The following is a 20888-nucleotide window of genomic DNA, read 5'->3' as shown; positions in this document are numbered from 1 at the left end:
TTATCGACATCTGCTCGTGACAGTCTTTACGTGGTTTGAACTCTGTCATTTTAGAACTGGTTATATTCCTTGCACACTGGCAAAAGTTGTCAGTGCGTAAAAATCTTGCGGATCAGTCTGGCGCGTGAGGGTATTGTGGAAAGGACTAGCCATCAGAAAGCTGTGAATCTAATATTCAAGATGCATTACTCAATGTCTCGTTTGCAAGTACTGTAGTTTACCCCCTGTCAATTAAATTCTCTTGCAAATGCCTCAAGAATTTAATTGAGTTGCTTCAAAACAGACCTACTATGATTAAGCACCGTCCTTTAAACCATTCTTGCCGTCTTTCCTAGTGTGAAGTCTTGGTTTAAAAGGATGGGTGTATTTTGGGAATGAAAGGAAGCAAGCTCATGCGTAGTAGTAATTTAGGCCTATGTTATTAGAGCTGTACGGAGTGGTCTGCAAAGTTAAGAATTTGTGTGATGTATATGTTTTGGAAGCCATGCTATGTACGACAAGGATCAAATGATACAGGTGTTCTGCATGTGTAACCAGACCTTATCTGCCTCCAACACAGACTAGTCAAACAGCACTGGGAGTTGGGATGCCTGGTAATAAGTCCTATTTTAGGATGTTGTAACAATTTAAGCGGTGCTCTAGGGCCAGTTCCCCTAAAAAATAATTTATGAATGGACTACAGCAGAGCTTCTATGAAACTTGAAGGAACTGCAATTGGGAGAGCTAAAGAACAAGTTACTTACCTTCGGTAACGATGTATCTGTAAGAAACATTAGTTAGTTAGATTCCTCACCTTAGAATATCCCCAGGCGTCAGGCTGGATCCGGAAAGATTTTTGTAGCAATACCCCTTGCGCGTCGCTAGGCATCGTCTGCGGCTCCGCGTCCGTCGTCGGCGTCGTGCGCCGGAATGACGTCGGAGTACTTAGACGCCGCCCTCGCGCGCTGAAGTCAGTTCTTATACATAGCTTTCTGCGCCAGGGACGCTGAGCCATGCAAGAGACCGACACTGGTGCCAAAAAATCTAGGGCCCTGAAAGGGAGAACCTTAACCCTAGATGTCGGTTCGCAGAACGGGGAGGCTGGGTGGGTCGGTGAGGAATCTAACTACCTAATGTTTCCTACAGATACATCGTTACCGAAGGTAAGTAAATGGTTCATCTGAAAGAAACACGTTAGTTAGATTCCTCACCTTAGAATAGATACCCCAGCAATACCAACCCCGGAGGTGGGCCTGCGAACCAAGATCACACCAGAAAGTCCTGGAGAACAGAACGGCCAAAGTGGCCATCTCTCCGGACTTGGCTGTCCAGGCAATAGTGCTTGGCGAACGTGTGCAGTGAAGCCCACGTCGCCGCCTGACAGATGTCCTGCAAGGGGACTCCCCGTCCCAGGGCAGTTGTCGCCGCTGTGGCCCGGGTGGAATGGGCTCGCAGCCCAACAGGAGGGACCTTTTTTGCTAAATAGCAGAGTTTAATACACAACACGACCCATCACGAGATGGTCCGCTTGTGCACAGCTTTACCCTTCTTCGCACCTACATATCCAACAAAAAGTTGGTCGTCCACCCGGAACTGGTTTGTGCGGGCCAAATAAAATGACAGCGCACGTTTTGGGTCCAGACGGTGGAGCCTCTCTTCATCATTTGAAGGATGCGGAGGCGGAAAGAAGGCGGGCAGCGTGACAGATTGCCCGATGTGAAAGGGAGTCACGACTTTAGGAAGGAAAGAAGGACGCGGTGGACAACCTTATCCGGATGAACCGAAAGGAAGGGAGGCCTGGAGTTCACTCACCCGCCTAGCGGAGGTGATAGCCACCAGGAAGGCAGTTTTCAGAGTCAGTAGACAAAGTGGACAGTTGTGAAGGGGCTCAAAGGGAGCGCATATCAGAAAAGTAAGAACAAGGTTCAAGTCCCACTGAGGCATTACGAATGGAACAGGAGGGAACATATGAGTAATGCCCTTGAGAAAACGGGAGACAACAGGGGACTTGAAAAGAGAAGGCTGATCAGGAAGCCTTAAGAAAGCAGAGATTGCAGCAAGTTAACCTTTCCAGGTGCCCAGAGCAGAGCCCTGCTGGGCCAAAGAAAGAAGAAAGAGGAGAACCTCAGAAAGAGGGGCAGAATGGGGATCCACAGCCTTTGCTGTGCACCATGCCACAAATTTGTTCCACCGGCAGGCGTATACCGTCTTTGTGGAGGGACGCCTGGCTGCCAGAATGACATCACAGACTTCAGGAGGCAAGTCAAATGGCATCAACTGTCGCCGCTCAATCTCCACGCATGGAGGTGGAGGCTGGACAGGTTCGGGTGGAGGACTGTCCCCTGCTGCTGCGACAAAAGGTCCTCCTGAAGAGGCAGTCGTATCGGGGGATCGATGGACATACTGAGTAGCTCGGGATACCAGTACCTTCGTGCCCAATCCGGAGCCACCAAGATGACTTGGGCCCGGTCGCGTCTGATCTTCTTCAGCACTCTGGGCAGAAGTGGTATAGGCGGAAAGGCGTACAACAGACCGCAACTCCACTCGCGACGAAAAGCGTCTCCGAGCGAGTGCCGCCTTGGAAATTCCAACGCGCAGAACTGCTGACATTGCGCGTTCTCTTCGGTGGCGAATAGATCTAACCAAGGCTCTCCCCACTGCAGAAAGAGACCTTGCGCCACGTCCAAGTTCAGATGCCATTCGTGATCCATCATGCACCGGCGGCTGAGTAAGTCTGCTCTGGCGTTCAGAGAGCCCGCCAGATGTTGAACCACCAGGGTGATGCCCTGGTGTTCCAGCCATGTCCAGAGGCGCAGAGCCTCCTGACAAAGGGTCCACGACCCCACCCCGCCCTGTTTGTTGCAATACCACATGGCGGTGGTGTTGTCCGTGAACACCTGCACGACACTTCCCCGGACAGAGGGAAGGAAGGCTTTCAGTGCAAGTCGGATCGCCCTCAGCTCCAATAGGTTGATATGGAGCTGAGTCTCTGCCAGAGACCAGAGTCCTCTGATCTCCGCCTGTCCCATATGGCCCCCCCATCCCAGGAGGGACGCATCCGTCACTACGACATGCTCCGGTTGGGGTAGGGAGAGGGATCTGCCGCGTACCCAATCGCGATTCGTGAGCCACCACTGCAGCTGGTTCGCAGTGCCCTACGAGATCAGGACATGGTCGGACAGGTTGCCTCGATGCTGGGCCCACTGAAACTTCAGGTCCCACTGCAGAGCCCGCATCCGCCATCTGGCGTGAGGTACTAACAGGATGCAGGAGGCCATCAGCCCCAGAAGCCGCAGCACCAACCTGACCGAAACCCAGGACAGAGGCCGGAAGATGGGAATCAGGGCCTGAATGTCCTGGACCCGCTGTTCCGGCAGATAGACCCTGAACTGCGCCGAATCGAGAACCGCTCCAATGAAAAGGAGCTTCTGGGAGGGACTCAGGTGCGACTTCGGCACATTGATGGAGAACCCCAGCGAGTGCAGGAGGTCGGCCGTAGTCTGGAGGTGGGAGACGACGTGCTGGGGCGAGCCCGCCTTCAACAGCCAGTCATCGAGATAGGGGAAGACTGGAACCCCTGATCTGCGCAGATGAGCTGCGACCACCGCCATCACTTTCGTGAACACCCGAGGGGCACTGGTGAGGCCGAAGGGGAGCACGGTGAACTGAAAGTGCTCCTGACCCACCGTGAACCGCAGGTAACGCCGGTGGGCCGGCAGGACGGGGATGTGGAAATAAGCATCCTGCAAGTCCAACGCTACCATCCAGTCTCCAGGGTCTAGGACAGCCAGAACCTGAGCTAAAGTGAGCATCTTGAACCGGTCCTTCTGGAGGAAGGTGTTGACGCTCCTGAGGTCCAAGATTGGGCGTAGGCCCCCTTTGCTCTCCTTGGGAACCAGAAAGTAGTGGGAATGACAACCACGACCTACTTCTGAACCCGGAACGCGCTCGACGGCCTCTTTGGCCAAGAGGGCCGAAACTTCCTCTCGTAGAAGATGCAAATGATCCCTCGACATACGGTGGTTCAGCGGTGGCATGGCCGGAGGGGTCGTCTCAAAGGGGAGGGAGTAGCCCCTTCGGACGATTTGCAGCACCCACCTGTCCGACGTGATGGAGCGCCAGTGGAGCAGGTGATGGCGAACTCTGCCGCCCACTGGCGTTGAATGGGCCTGAAAGCTCGGACTAGGAGGGCTTTGAGGCGGATGCTGCCGGGGAGGATGTGGACTGACCGGCACGTTGACCTCCAGTACCGCCTCGGCAGAATCCACGTCCGCGACCGCGTGCAGGTTGGTTCTGCGGCCGGTGGCTGGGCGGACGTGAGGAGGCACCCCTTCCTTGGCCACGAAAGGGACGAAAGGCGGAAGTTTGCGGCCGCGGGGCCGAAAGACCCAAGGACTTGGCCGTGGCCCGGGAGTCCTTGAACCGAGCCAGCGCACTGTCCGCCTTCTCACCAAAAAGGCGAGTGCCATCAAAGGGCATGTCCATGTGGGAACTCTGGACATCCCCCGAAAATGACGTGGACCTCTGCCAGGCGTGACGCCGAAGCGCCACCGTTGTGGAAATCGCCCAACCCAGCGAGTCTGTGGTGTCAAGTCCACACCGTATGGCATGCCGTGCTGCATCTCGACCGTCAGCAAGTGCTTGAGTGAGTCGTGTCCGGGCCTCCACCGTCGACAAGGGCAGCACGTCCTCCACCGTATCCCACAGAGAGTGGGAATAACGGTCCAACAGGCAAGTGGTATTTAAAGACCGCAGTCCCAAACTCAGGGACGAGAACAGTTTCTTGCCAAACTGCTCTAACCTCTTGGATTCCCGATCCGGAGGAGCGGACGGGAAGGAGGATTGGGAGGTTGAGGCCTGGATAACCAGACTCTCGGGGTGGGGTGTTGGGAGAGGAAACTGGGGTCGCCCGGAGCAGGGCGGTGGCGCCGGGCAACGTACCGGTCCACAGGAGGGACTGTGGAGGGCTTGGACCAAGTGCCCTGCAGAACATCAATGAGGGCCTCATTAAACTGCAGCAGAGGCTCAGTGGAGCTTGCTGTCGGTTGAAGGACCTCAGTGAGGACGTTAGTCCTCACGGCCACAGCAGGCAACTCGAGCCCTAGGGCTTCGGCCGCCTTGCGCAGCACAACTGAGAAGGCTGCACCCTCCTCCGAGGCCACAGTCGGAGGAGAGATGAAACCAGCGTCCGGGGAGGTATCCAGACCGCTGGCATCCCCCAATTCCTCTGCCCAGTCCTGAGAAAGTTGGGCCTGAGCGGCCATAGGGTCATCATACCCCTCCCAGTTGCCCTCGTCATCCGGTTCCCGATAAACAGGAGGAACGATCGGAGCCGGGCAGTAGATGAAGCGTTCACCAGTCGGCGCCGGCAGCGGCGCCTGGCCCAGACCGGGCTAAACTGGGGAACGACGTCGTCCGGGGACGGCGTCGGAGGTGGAACCGGTGTCGACGCCGCCGGAGGAGGCGTCGTGAGGTCGACCGGCGCCGACCGAGATCCAGACCTGGATCCCTCAGGGACCTGCGGCGTCGGGGCCGGAGCCGTCGACGGCGCCGCCGGCACGCGAGGTCGCCCAGTCGAACCTGCGGGGCCCGAAGGCGCGCCGACAGGCATCAACGGCGGAGCCAGGCCCCTCATGGCCGAGAGGAAGGCACTGACTTCCGCCGGAGTCGCGTCAGTCCCAGGGATCGGCGGGTATGGGGACGGATGCAGCTCCTGCGGCTCAGACGGAGCCGCGGGGGTGGGACCACCCTGACCCTCGGCCGAGTCGCGCGACCGGCGAGGGGAGTCCGAAGAGCGATGTCGACTCTGGACCGGGACCGAGAGCGGCGCGGGGCCGAGTGCCGAAGCTCGAGAAGCTTACGGAACCGCTCCCGCCTAGCTTTCGATGTCAAGGCCTGACAGTCGGGGCACGGCTCCGCGTCGTGGTCGGCCCCCAGGCAGTAAAGGCACCGGCGATGGTGATCCGTCACCGACATCAGGCGATGACAGGTGTCACAGGCTTTAAAACCAGGCATCCTACCGGCACCAGAGTCGAGTCGATAGACCAAAAAGAGTCAAAAAGTTAGTCAAAAAATGACTAGGGATAAGCTCTTCCCAGATCGGCGCTTACTGGCGCGGAAAAAAGAAGAACTGACGTCAGTGCGCGAGGGCGGCGTCTAAGTACTCCGACGACGTCATTCCGTGCACAACGCCGACGACGGACGAGGTGCCGCAGAAGACGCATAGCGATGCGCAAGGGGTATTGCTACAAAAATCTTTCCGGATCCAGCCTGACGCCTGGGGATATTCTAAGGTGAGGAATCTAACTAACGTGTTTCTTTCAGATAGTGTGTTCAGCTTGATGACGCCCATCTTCATAGAAAAGAGTAATTTAAGTTGTATTTGTAGCTATCAATTTCAAGTGACCCCTAAGTCCAAGGACTTTTCATAGTCACGACAGCGGGATCTTCTTTATATGTCGGTTCTCCTTTTTTCAGTTGTTCCTCCAGTTTCTGTTTCCAATCACCTCAATCTGTGTATATCTGCAATGGAGACAATAGGTTGATCTCTTAGGACTGCACTGATAGTGGCCCACGCTATGAGAAGTAAGACTACGTCAGTATCATTAAGCAAAAAGTACTCTATTTGAAACTCAATCTTTTTTCAAGAGTAGAAAGTGCAGGCATCTTTTACTGGGCTTGTCAATCTGGGGGGGTTACATATACAGTCAGAGAGAGGTGTGATCCAATACTGTGGTGGGATCCATATCAGTTGTAGTACTTAAGGGTCCCAGGTCATTACTGACCTGGATATAATCTTTCCTCTAACATGACTGGTGAGCAGAGGCAGGTAAATGATTTTAGTAATTTAGAATATACAATAATCAGCTCCCTATGTGTGTGGCCCCAATCGATCTTAACTGGATTTTAGACGATGTTAAAATGTTCTTCCACTATTGTATTTTCAACTGTGCGATCAGACGGTGTCATCAAGAAGAAATCTATGAAGAAGAGGGCCTGTCCACTTTTAGGGCACTATAGAGTGGCTATCGTTAAGGGTTTATTTGTTAGGGAACATCTCAATATTCCATATTGTCCCTCGCTATTTCTCAGTCAGTTACACAGTGGGTTAGGTGATGATGCTTGAAGATTGCTACCCAGTTATGGTGTATCTGAGCAAGGTTCTAGCTTAGTTCCTTCTTAAAGTTTTCATAGGTGGCCAAAAGATATGACTTGTGGACAGCTACCCCTTTTGTTTACTCTCTCTTTTTGGCTGTATTCGAATAATCCCCATACCACTCGAACCATATTGTATAGTTTCTTACCCGTCAGTGCAGTTTTGCAGCTTGAAGAATTTTTTGGATTCATTTTGCTGTGCATTATTCTGCCATCTAGTGGTTCCAAAAGGCATTTCAGTATCCACTGGGCTCCAGAAGTCCACCTGCGACTAGAAATATATTCTCTACTTTGAGAAGCCGACAGGGAATAGCTTTAACTAGATTGTGGAGTTGTTGGCTTTTTTTACTAAGGCCAACCTTCTAACAGTGATGTGTGCAATATCAGTTTGTTCCTATATATTTAAAATGATGAGATTTGGAACAGGCCTGGGGTGTGTCTAGATTTATGGGGCCATGTAAATTGACGTGCTGGTATTTAATGTTTAGTCCTGACACCGAGTCATAGGATGTTCCAGCATGTAGCTTCTCCCATTCCCATTACGTGAAGCAAAGTAAAAGAGACAGAGGAGACCCTCACTTCTACCCCTTCTACATCAGTTAACACTGGGTACCAAGTAGGTCACCAAGCATCTGGCAACTCCTATTCCGATGGCAAAAGCTCCCCTCCGCCCCACACCGTCGTAGTTGCAAAAACTTTGTCTTCATCGCTTAGGCTTTGCTGAATTTGTTTGTTAGCGTTATAACTCTGTGCACTTTACCACTACTAACCAGTGTTAAAGTGCTTGTGTGCTCTCCCTAAAACATGGTGCTATGGGCCTAAACCTAATTGACACATTTAATTTACCTGTAAGTTCCTAATAAATGGTACTACTTGTACCCAGGGCCTGCAAGTTAAATGCTACTAGTGGGCCTTCAGCACTCACTGCTACCTGTGAGCAGTTTTATACTGCCATTTCGTCCTGGCAAAACAGACTAAAACTTCCTTTGCAATACTTACAAGTCACCCATAAGGCAGACCATAAAGGATCATATGGCAGGGCGCATTGTATTTAAAATTTAAGGCATGTAGGTTTAAATTTTACATATCCTGTTAGTGAAAAACTCCTAAAGTCGCTTTTAACTATTGCAAGGCCTATCTCCATCACTGGATAACATTGGGTTACCTCAGTACATTTAATAAGCAATAACTTAAGTTTGGGAGCAAATAGGAAAATTATGTTTACACAGAATCATAATTTAAAATCCTCTGTAATGGTAAAGTCAGATTTAAAGTCACAATTCTAAAAAGGCTACTTTAAAAAGGATGGCATTTTCTTGTCCAAACCATTTGTGCCTTCTGCCATTATCCTGGGTCAAATGACAATAAATGGCTCAGCTTTTGGGGGCTGTGTATTCCTCCCAGACATTGAGCCAAAGGGAAACTTGGTGTTAGTGGGATGGGCCATCCCACCAGGATGGTTAGGGTGGAGTAGCTCCCTGCCCCACTTACATTTTGAAAGGTCTGCCTACACCACACCCACAAGGGAACCTGACACTGTTCTTTTGTCACCCCACACTTCTTGGAGCCTTGACAGTGGAAAAGAAAAGCTTTTGGCTGATTCATACTACTTTCAGCTTGGAGAGGCCTAGATGTACAAGAATCAGTTTTAAAAGCAAGCTATCCGCCATTAAATGGCCAATAAGGAAAGAAATGTTGAAAATATGAATAGGAAAACAAATGTTTGCCACTGATGCAAATGTAAAGAAAGACCACCACATTAGAAAAAAAAAACATTTTAATTTAGATACATATTAAAACATTCTGGGCCAGTTCTCCTGGACAACAGAACTAAAACAAAATGTGCACAAAAGAAAACCTTAAACATGCTTTAAAAAGACATTCAGCACAGTATTTACATTGTAATAAATAGCACAGTTTACACACATAATTTCCAATGCAAAGAGTTTTTTAATTTGCTAAAACAAAAGCGCAAGGAATAAATAAACTGCAGCTTTTCTCGGTTTCTGAAAGTAGAGCCCCCGTCATGTATTATTTTAGAAGCCACACTTTTGAATTCACTCTCAACGAGATATATAAAAGTAGGACTATGTCATAAAAGTAGGATTCTTTGTTATGTGTGTTTCTTGTTTTCCTTATTGTTTCACTTAGGATCTTTTAAATGCAAATTCACCATGAGAAACACTTTTCAAACGTTAATGTAAAACCTATGCCGTTTTTAATTTTAAATATACCAAATAAATAGGGAATTTGTACAGCAAATTCAAGTGTAGCAAAGAAAGCAGTAATCGGAGGGAAAAAAAATCCATGTAAATAGACACAAAATGCAATATTAGAGAATAGTTTTATATAAAGTGATAGTGCTTGGGCACTACTATCATTGGAGACATGAATACAAGTTTAGTGCAAATTCTCGGGTCCTTAACGCATTATGCCTCCTGTGCTCTAGTCAATGTCACTCGAATTGCCTACTAGAGGCATTTCCCCATATATAAACTATTTGGGACAGTACCAATGAATAAAAGACAATTTCAGTTGGAACAGATTTCACAACATATTTTAAGAAATTACAGAAACATAAAACTTTTATGTATAGGAAATACACATTTTCAGTTGTTCCTATATGTACTTTGAAAGGAAAATACATGGCTTGAATTTGGTAAACGATTTCTGCAACAAGGGACCAAGTTAACGCAGAAAGGAATGGAATGGCCACCTGTGTTGTTGCTATTCTACAAAAAGTAAAGACTAGAATAATTAAACGTGTACATACTTTAAATAAACATTCCCTTTTTAAAATGAACTAACAATTCGATAAACTGATACATAAATATGACTGGAAATGGTTTGCTTTTCCATTGAATCAATTCTAAAAACAGATTGGGAATAACAAACAAGGGGTAACATTCAAAGTAAAGCCAATCACGTTCAGCAAAAGAATAAATAAGCTGACAATCATTCACAGTCAAATTTCAAAGGCGGTACCACACTTAAGTTGGACACTGCTGCAGGAATGGCATGTTCTAAGGGTGTAAGTTCAAGGAGTAGGGGGGAAAGGAGTAGGTCAGGGCGGGGATGCCATGAAAGGTAAGTGTGCCAAACAACAAACTGATGAAAGGATGCATGAAATAATATCAACCGCTGGCAAGGTGTTGAGCCATATTCCATTTAATGATTTTTAATTTTTAACCAACTCCGCCATTCTAGCCAGAGACCAGCCATATGCAAATCAGACTTAGTCCTACTAGGCCAACCTGAACTGCCAGGTCACGTTCAGATTAGAACATTGAAAACCTCAATTCGGTGTTTTGGGCTACTTGGACATCAGCAGGACGCAGCTCTGGATCTATTGACTTCTTTCCTTGTTGGGAGGGAACAAAGAGTCAAGCTGGGGGAGTTTCTATCTCCATCCCGTCCTGTGCTATGTGGGGTCCCCCAAGGGTCGGCGCTTAGCCCGACCCTATTTAACATCTATGTAACCCCTCTAGCCAGACTTATAAGAACGTTCGGGATGGAGGTAGTCTCTTATGCAGATGACACCCAAATACTCGTCTCTCTCCCCCTTTCAGATGTGCAAACCGCCTCCAAGTTTAGATCTTGTATGGAGGCGGTCGGTCATTGGATGATCCAGAACTCCCTTAAACTGAATGGGGAGAAGACTGAGGTGATGGTGTTTGGAGGGAAAGAAAACATCTGGTCAGCCAATTGGTGGCCTGACTTGCTGGGAATCTGTCCTTCCCCCACTACATCTGCTAAGAATCTCGGGGTGCTGATAGACCCTGCTCTTGATTTGAACAAACAGGTGAGTAGGACCATCTCCACCTGTTGGGGTCTGATCCACACTCTTCGCAGGATCAGGAAATACCTTTCCTTGCAGGCCAGAAAGCAAATTGCTGTCGCACTTATTGGTTCACGTTTGGACTACTGTAATGCGTTGTATGCGGGGCTAAATAGGAGCCTCCTACAACGCTTACAGGTAGTTCAAAATGCCACAGCCAGATTTGTTCTGGATATCCCCAGACGCTCTTCGGCCATGGAGGCTAGGAAAACGTTGCACTGGCTACCGGTGGAACTTCGTATACGGTTTAAGACCCTATGTATGACATACAGAGCATTTGCCAAGAATAACGATTCAGGAGTCGGATCTATCATCTCCCATTACATTCCTGGAAGGAACTTGCGTTCCGCCGGGAAATTGCTTCTGAGAGCTCCCCGTATTCGAAGAGCTAAATGGGGTGGCAGGGCCTTTTCCACTCTGGCCCCCAAATGGTGGAATGATCTTCCTCTTGACCTCAGATCTTTGCCCTCCCTGCAGAAATTCCGTAGCGCGCTTAAAACTTACCTCTTTCGGCAGGCCTATATGTAAGGATGTTTGTTTCAATTACTGATCGTATTCTTAGGCGCCTTGATACCTTCGGGTCATTGTTTTGCGCGATATAAATTGCTATCATATCATATCATATCATCATCATCAATAAGGTACAGCTTGAGTCTGTGGCACAGAGAGCATGGGATGAATGCTTACCTGTTTCACTTGGAGCATTTACTACTGCACAATATGATGGAAGGAATGCTTCAATTAATCTTAGCCACTGATCACAGCTCAGGTAGCATTCCAGTCCATCGTTTTTCACTGTCTACGGAAGTTTAGACAGGCTAATCATATTGTCAATAAGAGTAGTCCAGACATTGGGTGAGATCAATTCAAGCATTCCTTCCCTTACTGTTGTTTTTAAAGGTAAAAACAAGTTTGGTGGTATTCACAAGCCTCGGTAAGGCACATTCCAACCCTGAATATGGACAGAGATGTATTCCTGTTAAAGGCAGAAGCAAGTCCTCATCAAGGGTGTTAATGGTGAGAGACACCTCTAAAATTCGTGGGTTGTATGAGAAGGTTTTTTGTCCAAAATAAAAATACTTTCCTTGAAAAAATATAAAATCTCTAAAGTGCATTTAAACATACATTTAGGTATGAATAAATGAGAACCTAGAACATGAAGTATGTATAAAGGACTATGCATGTGAGTAGTCCTGTAAATTCAAGTCAAAAAATTTAATTTACGTCAAATTAAAGAGTAAATTGCAGGTGAGAATCTACTTTTTCTGTGAATCCGGTAGTTTGAAGCCATATCTTCACTGTGAACAATAAAGAGATACTAATTAAAAAGTCATGAAAGGAACACAGCTCCTCCCGATATAACCTTTTGCACATAAAATTTGGCTCAATATAATGAATATATTCTGAGAGTAATTAAACATATAAGATTCAAACAGAAACGTATAAACATAATGCATCCGACTCCCAACCCTTTTTGCTGACGACCAGAAGAAAAAAATCATACCCAGTCAAAAACCAATCACTGTGAACCGGGCCATATTGAAACGGTTTTGCAACCTGCTATGCCTGCATTCAATGTAGGGACCTACTCTGTCGTCGGAAGTATCTGCGCACCTATAGATTGTCAGCCACTCAAGGTCAAAGTTGCATAAACCATCGGAAATACGTTTCCTGGTGCAACATCGGTAAAGTTGGAAGAAGAGTTGAAATACACTGAATTAACTGATTTAATATCTCTTCAAATCGGTTTTGAATTCTACGGTTGAGGACTGACTCAAAGTTCCCCCATTTTCACCTGTAATAATTTTGCAAGGTTGGTCTAACCTTTAAAACGTTTAATGAAAATGCTTCTACAAACCAGTCAGTCAAACAAGTCATTTTACACCTGCTGATTTAAACCCATTTTAAAATCATACATTAGCCATTATATCTTAAACTGTTTACATTTAAATGTGCGAGCTTGCTCTAAAATGCAAAACTGGTACAGCGTCTTATATCTTTTTGAGGCAGCTGGAGGAGGGAAAGGTGCCAACTCTAGCAAAATAGTTGGAAATATATCACGCATTATGCATGCCTTGTATTTGAAACCACCTTCAACAGCATCATATTTAAAACCTGGATATTTACACCTCTGGAATAAGAGCAGTCAAAATCAAGCTTTGTTTGTCACTGTTAGTATGCCGGAGCAGTAGAAATTGTCCCAAAGTTGAGCCATAGACGACTGGAACTTTGACGCCTCCTGCGGGTCCCTAGACACACAAAGGAAGAAGTAGGACGGTGGATAATGGTCTACTTTAAAACCGGTCTTTCATTGTGGCCCTCTCAAGACCCAAAAGAGGAGATGCAATGCAGGTGGCACTCTCCCGCCTCCAACCGTCTTTTCCACTACCTGCTGTGGGTCTGTTCTGACCAGCGCAATTGTAAGATTTCAATTTGTGCCAATAGCAGCTCTCACACCGACACAAAGAGCATACTGTATGGCATGCAATATAGTGCATGGCTCTTGAGGGGGCACGGAAGGCCTAGAGGCATGTGGAGGCAAAAAGCACAGGTACTCATTTTTTATTACATTCAGGCAAGATGTCAGGAATCATTTTATTTCGTGGGTCAGAGGATGGAGTGGTACAGGGTATTATTTTGACAGGAAACGTCCTTTAGGACAAAGCCCCAACCGCACTGTGCCGGCAACAAAACAAACGCGTCTTTAGCACGCACCCATTCTGCACGCAAGTCGTTACAATGACTTGCTTTAGTGGGGCGCATTGAAGGAATGGTGCTGGAATTATTAGTCCAACACCTTCCCTGCTGTTGCGCAGACTGGAGTTGGAATAGTAAATTAAACTATTCCAAAATTTAGCACCTCCTAAGGCAAGTCATTATAACGACTTGCATGCAGAATGAATGTGTGCTAAAGGCAAGTTACTTCTTATGTCGGCGTGATAAACGCATGCGGAATACTGTCATACAATCATTTTTACAGGATGCAATGGGGTACAAGTTGAGAGTGGTGGAGGAGGGTTAGGAAAGGTATGTTCTCCAAGGTTCTCCACTGAGTACTCTCCCTCTGCACAGCAGATTCATAAAATCAACAAGTGTGGAAGGGGATTCTCGTGGGAATCATGACAAACACAATATCAAAACATGTATGGCTCAGGCCCCTAAGAGACATCATAGACAACATGAGCTTTACTCCCATTGTCAATTATATCAATTCGAAACCCTCACTGGAAAGTAACTGTCAAAAACTGTCTTTATTTTTGGTGGTTTTGTAGAGCCCTTCAAAGACATTTTCTGGTTCCTAGAGCAATAGCTCAGTAGGTGGACAAGGACCTAGGAAGGTGATTGAGCACTCTTTAGATGGTCAGGTTAAGACCTTCGAAAAGGAGAGGAGGGACTCTCGGTCCAGTCTGGCAGAGTGTGTGGGCTGTGTATCCGTACACCTACAAAACTATTAGAATAAAATACTACCAGATACAGCTGTGTTGGCCATCTCCTACGTCTGTTCATGCTCATACGAAGACACACTTACTCAGTTCCAGGACTGCTGAAGCCATGAATTGCCAAAATAGCCAGGTTAAGTGCAGAGGTTAGCTGGAGGGGACTCTCTTCCTCTTCATCAATATCTATGGGCTCTGCTCTGGTCTCTTTGATCAAATACGTTTAAAATGTTCACTCGGGAAGTCCAGGTTCGAGCACCACGTGTGTCACTATTGACTACTGTAAAGCTTTCAAGCTTGCACACTTAAATTCAACATAAGTAATTCTGAAAACGTTTTAGAAGCTAAAGTGATGTTACTGTGGTCCAAAAATGTTTAGTCAACACAACATGGGTCCACTTTAATTCCTTTTCCTGTTGAAACCAAAGGGATTAAAAACGGTCTCAGAATTCACTCCAGTTTCTATGATTAAAGCACATTTAGACCCCATTTTTGCCCACCATACAACACCTTCTCACACATGGTTACCATTTGTTAACACTTTTATCCCACTTCAACTCTATTTTACCAGTGCAGGAAATCTGAACTCTCAAGAACATTCTACAGGCACAATGCTGCTCATTTAAAACGAGGAAATCCGTATTTTCTTAAAATTAGGATGACAAACCCACATAAGCGCCACTTGGGCCATGGTGCATTTCACATTAGAGAATGATTTGAATCAAACATATCCTGTCACAACATCCTGCCCTCTACAATGGCTTGAGACGAAGTACATGAACACAAAACAATCATTACATGAGCAGTCAAAAAAGTGATCGGTTCGAAAAAAAAATATATACGAAATGTCAAAAATGGAGAAACTGAAAAAAGACTTTGGAAAGCTGAACATTCTTGCAACAACAAAACAAAGAAATAATAACAATGGCCTAAGTGGTTCGGGTCTTTTGTGATTCCACTGTGCAGATGTCAGTGATTGTAAGAGGCAGAAAATGAGGACACTGCGACTAGAAGCCCATGTTCCTCACCTACAACATGCACATGCCTGTGATGTGAAGGTGCTTCACATACGATACAATAGGTCAGATTTTGCATGTGGAGTGGGCATCTGCTAATCAAGAATTAGGTTGTGACTATAATTCTCTCACTTAGGGCACAGAAGAGCCCCTCAATGGTAATGGGACCAGCCTGGGACAACCTTAATACAGTTACCTAGAGGTGAAGCACAAGCCTGAGTGGTGACCCTGCCAGCCTAGGATTTTCATAGAATAAGTTGAAGTTACAAACATGGCAACAACTCTCCTACATTAAACTGACTAGAAGTACAAAACAAGTTTTGTTATTCTGCAACTGATGCGTGGCATATTGATTGGCTGTGTATTGACAACAATATGCTACAAATGATGTACAAATACACAAGTAATAATAATAAGTATTGGTGTCGACTTGCAACTTCCTACACCAAATAAAGCACTCTACAGTAGTCTGAACAGAATAAAGTAAATACTAGGTCTTGCTCATTCACTGGGGTTCTCGGTTCAATATTCTAAGGTACACTCAATATTTTCCAATACATTCATTTTCAAATTCAAGAGAACCTTTCTTTCTCCAGCCTCGTAAATGTTGCTGATTCTGTTGACTTATTATAGAAACCTGAATGTACAGAGCCCATTTGTGTCCACGTCCTCATTAATGATATCAGAACACTGACCTTCAGGGAATATCTGAAAACTGCTAATGTTCTCGGACCTGGCTGCTGACAAACTTAAGAGGTGAAGTCTACGGTCATTCCCTGTATCATGACCACACTTGTCCAGACATAAAATTCCGAACTAATGTCTATCAATACTGTGCTTGGTTTGCCAATTTCACTTTTTCATCCCTGTTGTTCTTTTAACACTGTGGTTCCTGGCCACAATAAACGTTTGTAAATAAATAAAACACAAAAGCAACAGAACATCCTGCGAAATCAACATTATTTTCTATTTAATCTACCAACAAAGGGATTGTTTGTCCGAGTGCAAAGGCGTCTGCTTTCGTAAGACAACAACATGATAATTTGATTTAAGAACAGGCAGGATATTTTGCTTTCGGTTAACGTTAATGCAAATGTGCCTAACATTTAGCAAAGACTATGAATGATCAAATGGATAAAATCTTTCGAATGAAAGTATATTTGATTTTATTCGCTGGTCGACTGAGATTTGTACTGCCTGAGGGATATGGGCATTTTCTTATTGGCAGCCATCTTTCAATGGCCTGGAATGTGTTACAAGGGGAAGTAAAGCTCAAAAGAAGAACACAGTCTCTTCTTTATACGCGGGTGCCAAGAATCCATTTGTTTACTGTTTGCACATTACTTTCTTATTTATATCGTAAGCAATACCATTAAAAGATGGCCGCCACAATGGAAGTGGGGCCGCTTTCTAAAGTTTACATTTTGTTTTTCAATCAGAGGAACTGCACTCTAATGCTGGGAACCTAATGGCAGTAATGGGCAGCTGCACAATTCATTGGACTGTGAACCAAGGCCATGCTCTTTTCTTAAACACCCTGTCACTGGCATGTGCAGCCACACTTAAACCAACTGTGATTTTGGATCAACATGTTGCGTTAGAAAAATAGAACTGGATTATAATTAGCTGCCACCATGATGCATTCTACTTTGCAAATTGCTGCCTGTTTTTCTTAGGGCTTGCTAATTACATTTATTATTAATCATACTTTGTTCTACCTACAATGAAGTGGTTGCTGACAACAACGTGTTTCTATTAACCACCAGAGTCCTGTTCAATGTTGGTCACTAACAGCAAGGTAAAGGACACCTTCACTGTGTGGGCAACTACCCTTAAAGCAAGACAGAAACAGCGGGGTGGACGAGAGCACATGAACACACCTCTTGAAGTCAGACACAGTCAACCTGCGAACAGCCAGCTGAGACCTGTGAGCAGTTTCATAAAACGCTTTAATGGCTCATGGAAGTGAATATTCCCTTTTTGCACTTGCAGCGCTCTTTACCACATTTGTGACGGAGATTACGGTTTCCACAATTCGGTAAGGTTGAGCTCCATGAGACATATGACAGCCAGCATTCATCGATTTCAATGGCTGGTCCGCGTGGATGCTCCAAGTTAAGACCTGTGGCCACATGTGAGTTGTGGAGTGCTGTCACATTTTTTTAATAGTATGTCAGCGATGGACTACACTTAAAATGGACTGGCCAAAAGAAGCTCCCAATATGCATTTCCAGAGGGCATTGTTCCCCTGAGGATTCAAAGATCTTACTGATTATATAATTATTTTCAAAAACATAATTTTCACTGCAACAGCCAGAGTTACCCAGTATAGGAAATTGTTTTTGAACCCTGAAGGCAGGCAAACTTTTTTTAAACACAATGATCGCGTACTGGACTTTTTATCCAAGCTAAATGCAAGTTTTTGTATTTAAGTACAAATCTGGGTATTGCTACAAAGTGTGTTCAATTCTGCATGTTCTCCATGTTTCTTCTGTACCTAGCAAAGTAACAAAGCCTCATCGTCACTAGTTTCAGTTTTCTGTGTTACTTCCAAACAGGAATCTGGTATTTGGGCAGTGTGTACTATACCACAGTGCTCACAGGGACCATCCCGGTTACATGGCCTCACTCCATAGTGTGTGGCACTGTATGGTTGTCTTAATGCTTGTCCTTGTTCCGAGGGAACATCAATTAGAGGTCTTGAACAGTCGCTCATATCAAAATCTGATGCTACGTCAGACACAGGTATCAGCATTTCAACATCATCATCATCATCTTCTCTTGCACTTCCAGCACCATCAAGTTGTCGTAGTGGACTCTGAGTCTGGGTCACAGAGCTAGACCTACCCAGAGTAAAGCGTACCCAACGCAATCCTTGAGTCATACGACTTAGGGCACTGGTGAGCTGGTGCCGTGCAGGACTCACTCCCGCGGGTTCTACACTAGGAATTTCCCTTCCAATCTCAGCGGTTCCATTGCTAGAATTCTGAAGCAAAGAACTTCCACATGCTCCAATTGGAGCGTCAATGGCAGACACAAGGGGAACTTTAAGAGGCAGAGGGGCGGCCGCCCCACCAACGGCTCCTGCAGCATCCCTTCTCTCAATTTCATTATCGGTGTCATCTGATTCAACCGAAAAGAGACCACGATGGGCATGGTTCCTTTCTGGCTCTCTGCCGGCAACCTGACCAGCAACCACATCGTCTCCATCTGAGGACACCAATGCAAGAGATCCTGACTGACGAGATCTCGCAAAATTAAAAATCCGATTCCAAACGTTACTTGATCTGCCAGCAATTGGCAGCCTTATTGAGGTAAATCCAAGTTGAGAGCGCACAGCAAGCCGCAGGTTCTCCAAAACTGAAGCCTGGAGATAAAGAGAAAAATAGCAGGAGCTTAGCATGAGTTTTGTACAGTTGTTATTAAACTGAAAATGAGAAACCTGGCATATTAAGGAAAAGTAAGATTAGATAAACAAAAACAGACAATTTCAGCAAGTATTTTGCTCAAAGACTGTACATGAATGACAAACAGGAAAAGTGACAGTCCCACATTAGATTCTGCTTGAAATCTTTTTTATTCAGTAAACATACAACGATAATAGGAAAGAAAAACAATTAAAGAGATTCAAAGCTCTAGTATCACTGCGGAAAGGATGCAGAGTATATGTGAAAAAGTTACATTTTCGAGACTTCGTGTTTGCGACAAATAACTTTTTTAAAGATGCCGTTCTGTTATCACCGTTTATCTCTAATTTTAAGGTCTAAAATATTGAACTTATTGCAAGATGTAATGAAACATATGATGTATTTCTCGTTAACGTTTATGGAAAAACATTAATATGACTCATAAGAAAAGCTTACAATGCGAACATTTCAGCATGTATTGACGTTTTTTAATGCGTAAAATAAAGTGAAAATGTATTGAAAATCTCTTTAGTAATATTTACTTGGGAGCCACAGTATATTCGGCCTGTCCTGGCAGCAAGCTAGGAGGAGAGAAATGAGACACTTGCTGCGTGCACCAGTGACGGACACAAACCCCTCCCTCCATTGCAGCGCCAGTGCTGCTTCCTCCACAGCATGCAGGTGTTGGCCCCTCTGGGCTCTTATCCACACGGTCTCCCTCTTCTCCCTCAGTCACCTGGTATGAGGGGTGCCAGAATAAGAGGAGACTTCCACTCGCCAAATGAGAAATCTAAACTGGCTACTCCTTCTCTGGGGCCCGTGACTCAAGCACCTACTTACCTTGGTTAGGTAGGTTATCTGGGAATTAATAACCCATGGACAAATATTTAAGGGAACTATTGGCGACCCCCACCCCCCGCCACCCCCGGGTATTTTTACTCTTGCATTTCATTCCGAAGAGAAGCTGAAATCCCCTAGAACGCCTGGAAATACCAAAATAACATGAGGTACTTGGGTCGGTAACCCACTTGACACATACGCAGCTCCCAATGTCCTAGATAAAGAAAACACCACCTCCCCTGGCATGTCTCCGCAGCGGGCGGCGCAGACTGGAGGGCTTGTGTTTCACAAACGGGTTGATAAGATTTCATTGAGTGCTGCGCTCCACTGAGCCAGTAACTACAAAAACATTATCTGAATGGTAATTGTGTAGTAGGAACAATACTTAAGACTCAATTTTTTGCTTTTTCTCATCAAACAGGCCTCGCCAAACCCATAGAAGTGGTGGGTCACCACTTTTGTCTGAAGAATTCGTGGGGACTGTGGATGGTAAGCCAACTGCGGCTAGCAGTGGATTTCTGTAGGTTTACAGGTGTAAATTCTATGGAATTGTGGAAATTCATGCAATAAACATGTAGTATGGCATTATGGGCAGGATATCCTTGTGTACTAAACAAAAGAAGCATCTTTCTGGATTTCTCAATTGATATACATAAACAAATCAGGTCGTAATACCTTTTCATATCGTTAAGCTTGCGACCAAAATCTGATGAATCAAATTGAGTAAAAATGTAAAACCTAAAAGTGCTTCTTCCTACTTCTAACAGCCGGACACATTAATGGTTGGATCTCTCATTATACTCCCCATTCATCCATCCACCATTCACCTACTGGCACATCAAATCCCTTTCGGCTTACCAGCAGCTGATGTGACAGCCTATCAGTCAATTCTTTTCAATGGCCACCTTCTATTGGCGACAGCAACACTGGCTGAATCTCAACTCCTTCCTTTTTGAAAACATTACTTGGACACTGGAGACGTAGCCAGCCCACAATAAAGTACACCCGCCTCCAGTAGCAGTGGTAACAACGTTCCGGCTTACTTATATTTATCTCTGGTGAATGACATTCCTGCTGTTGTATATATTTCTTTTTAATTTGAATTACTTTAGAAAAATGCACCACTTGCTTATGTTTCCACATACTGAATACCTTCATTCTTCATCGATTACTCTTGCCTTTTTACTTTTAAACTGCTCTTTCATAAATTACTACC

At 45.7% G+C, this 20888-nt stretch overlaps 1 protein-coding gene across 2 annotated transcripts in view; it reads right to left on the bottom strand.

Moving 5' to 3' along the window:
• Positions 1 to 13988: 13988 nt before the first annotated feature.
• Positions 13989 to 20888, bottom strand: part of LRP12 (LDL receptor related protein 12) — a 221406-nt gene continuing 214506 nt past the window's right edge. The window contains exon 7 of one of the 2 annotated variants that reach the window (XM_085605112.1): positions 13989 to 18792. In XM_085605112.1, the coding sequence (XP_085461238.1) occupies positions 17923 to 18792 (870 nt within the window). In that variant the 3' untranslated portion in view covers positions 13989 to 17922. The remainder of the gene's footprint in view (positions 18793 to 20888) is intronic. The other variant, XM_085605113.1, reaches the window with a different exon arrangement.

Source organism: Triturus cristatus, chromosome 5_1, assembly GCF_964204655.1.
Source record: "Triturus cristatus chromosome 5_1, aTriCri1.1, whole genome shotgun sequence".
Taxonomy (NCBI): Eukaryota; Metazoa; Chordata; class Amphibia; order Caudata; family Salamandridae; genus Triturus; species Triturus cristatus.
This window is presented reverse-complemented; position numbering and strand designations above follow the sequence as displayed.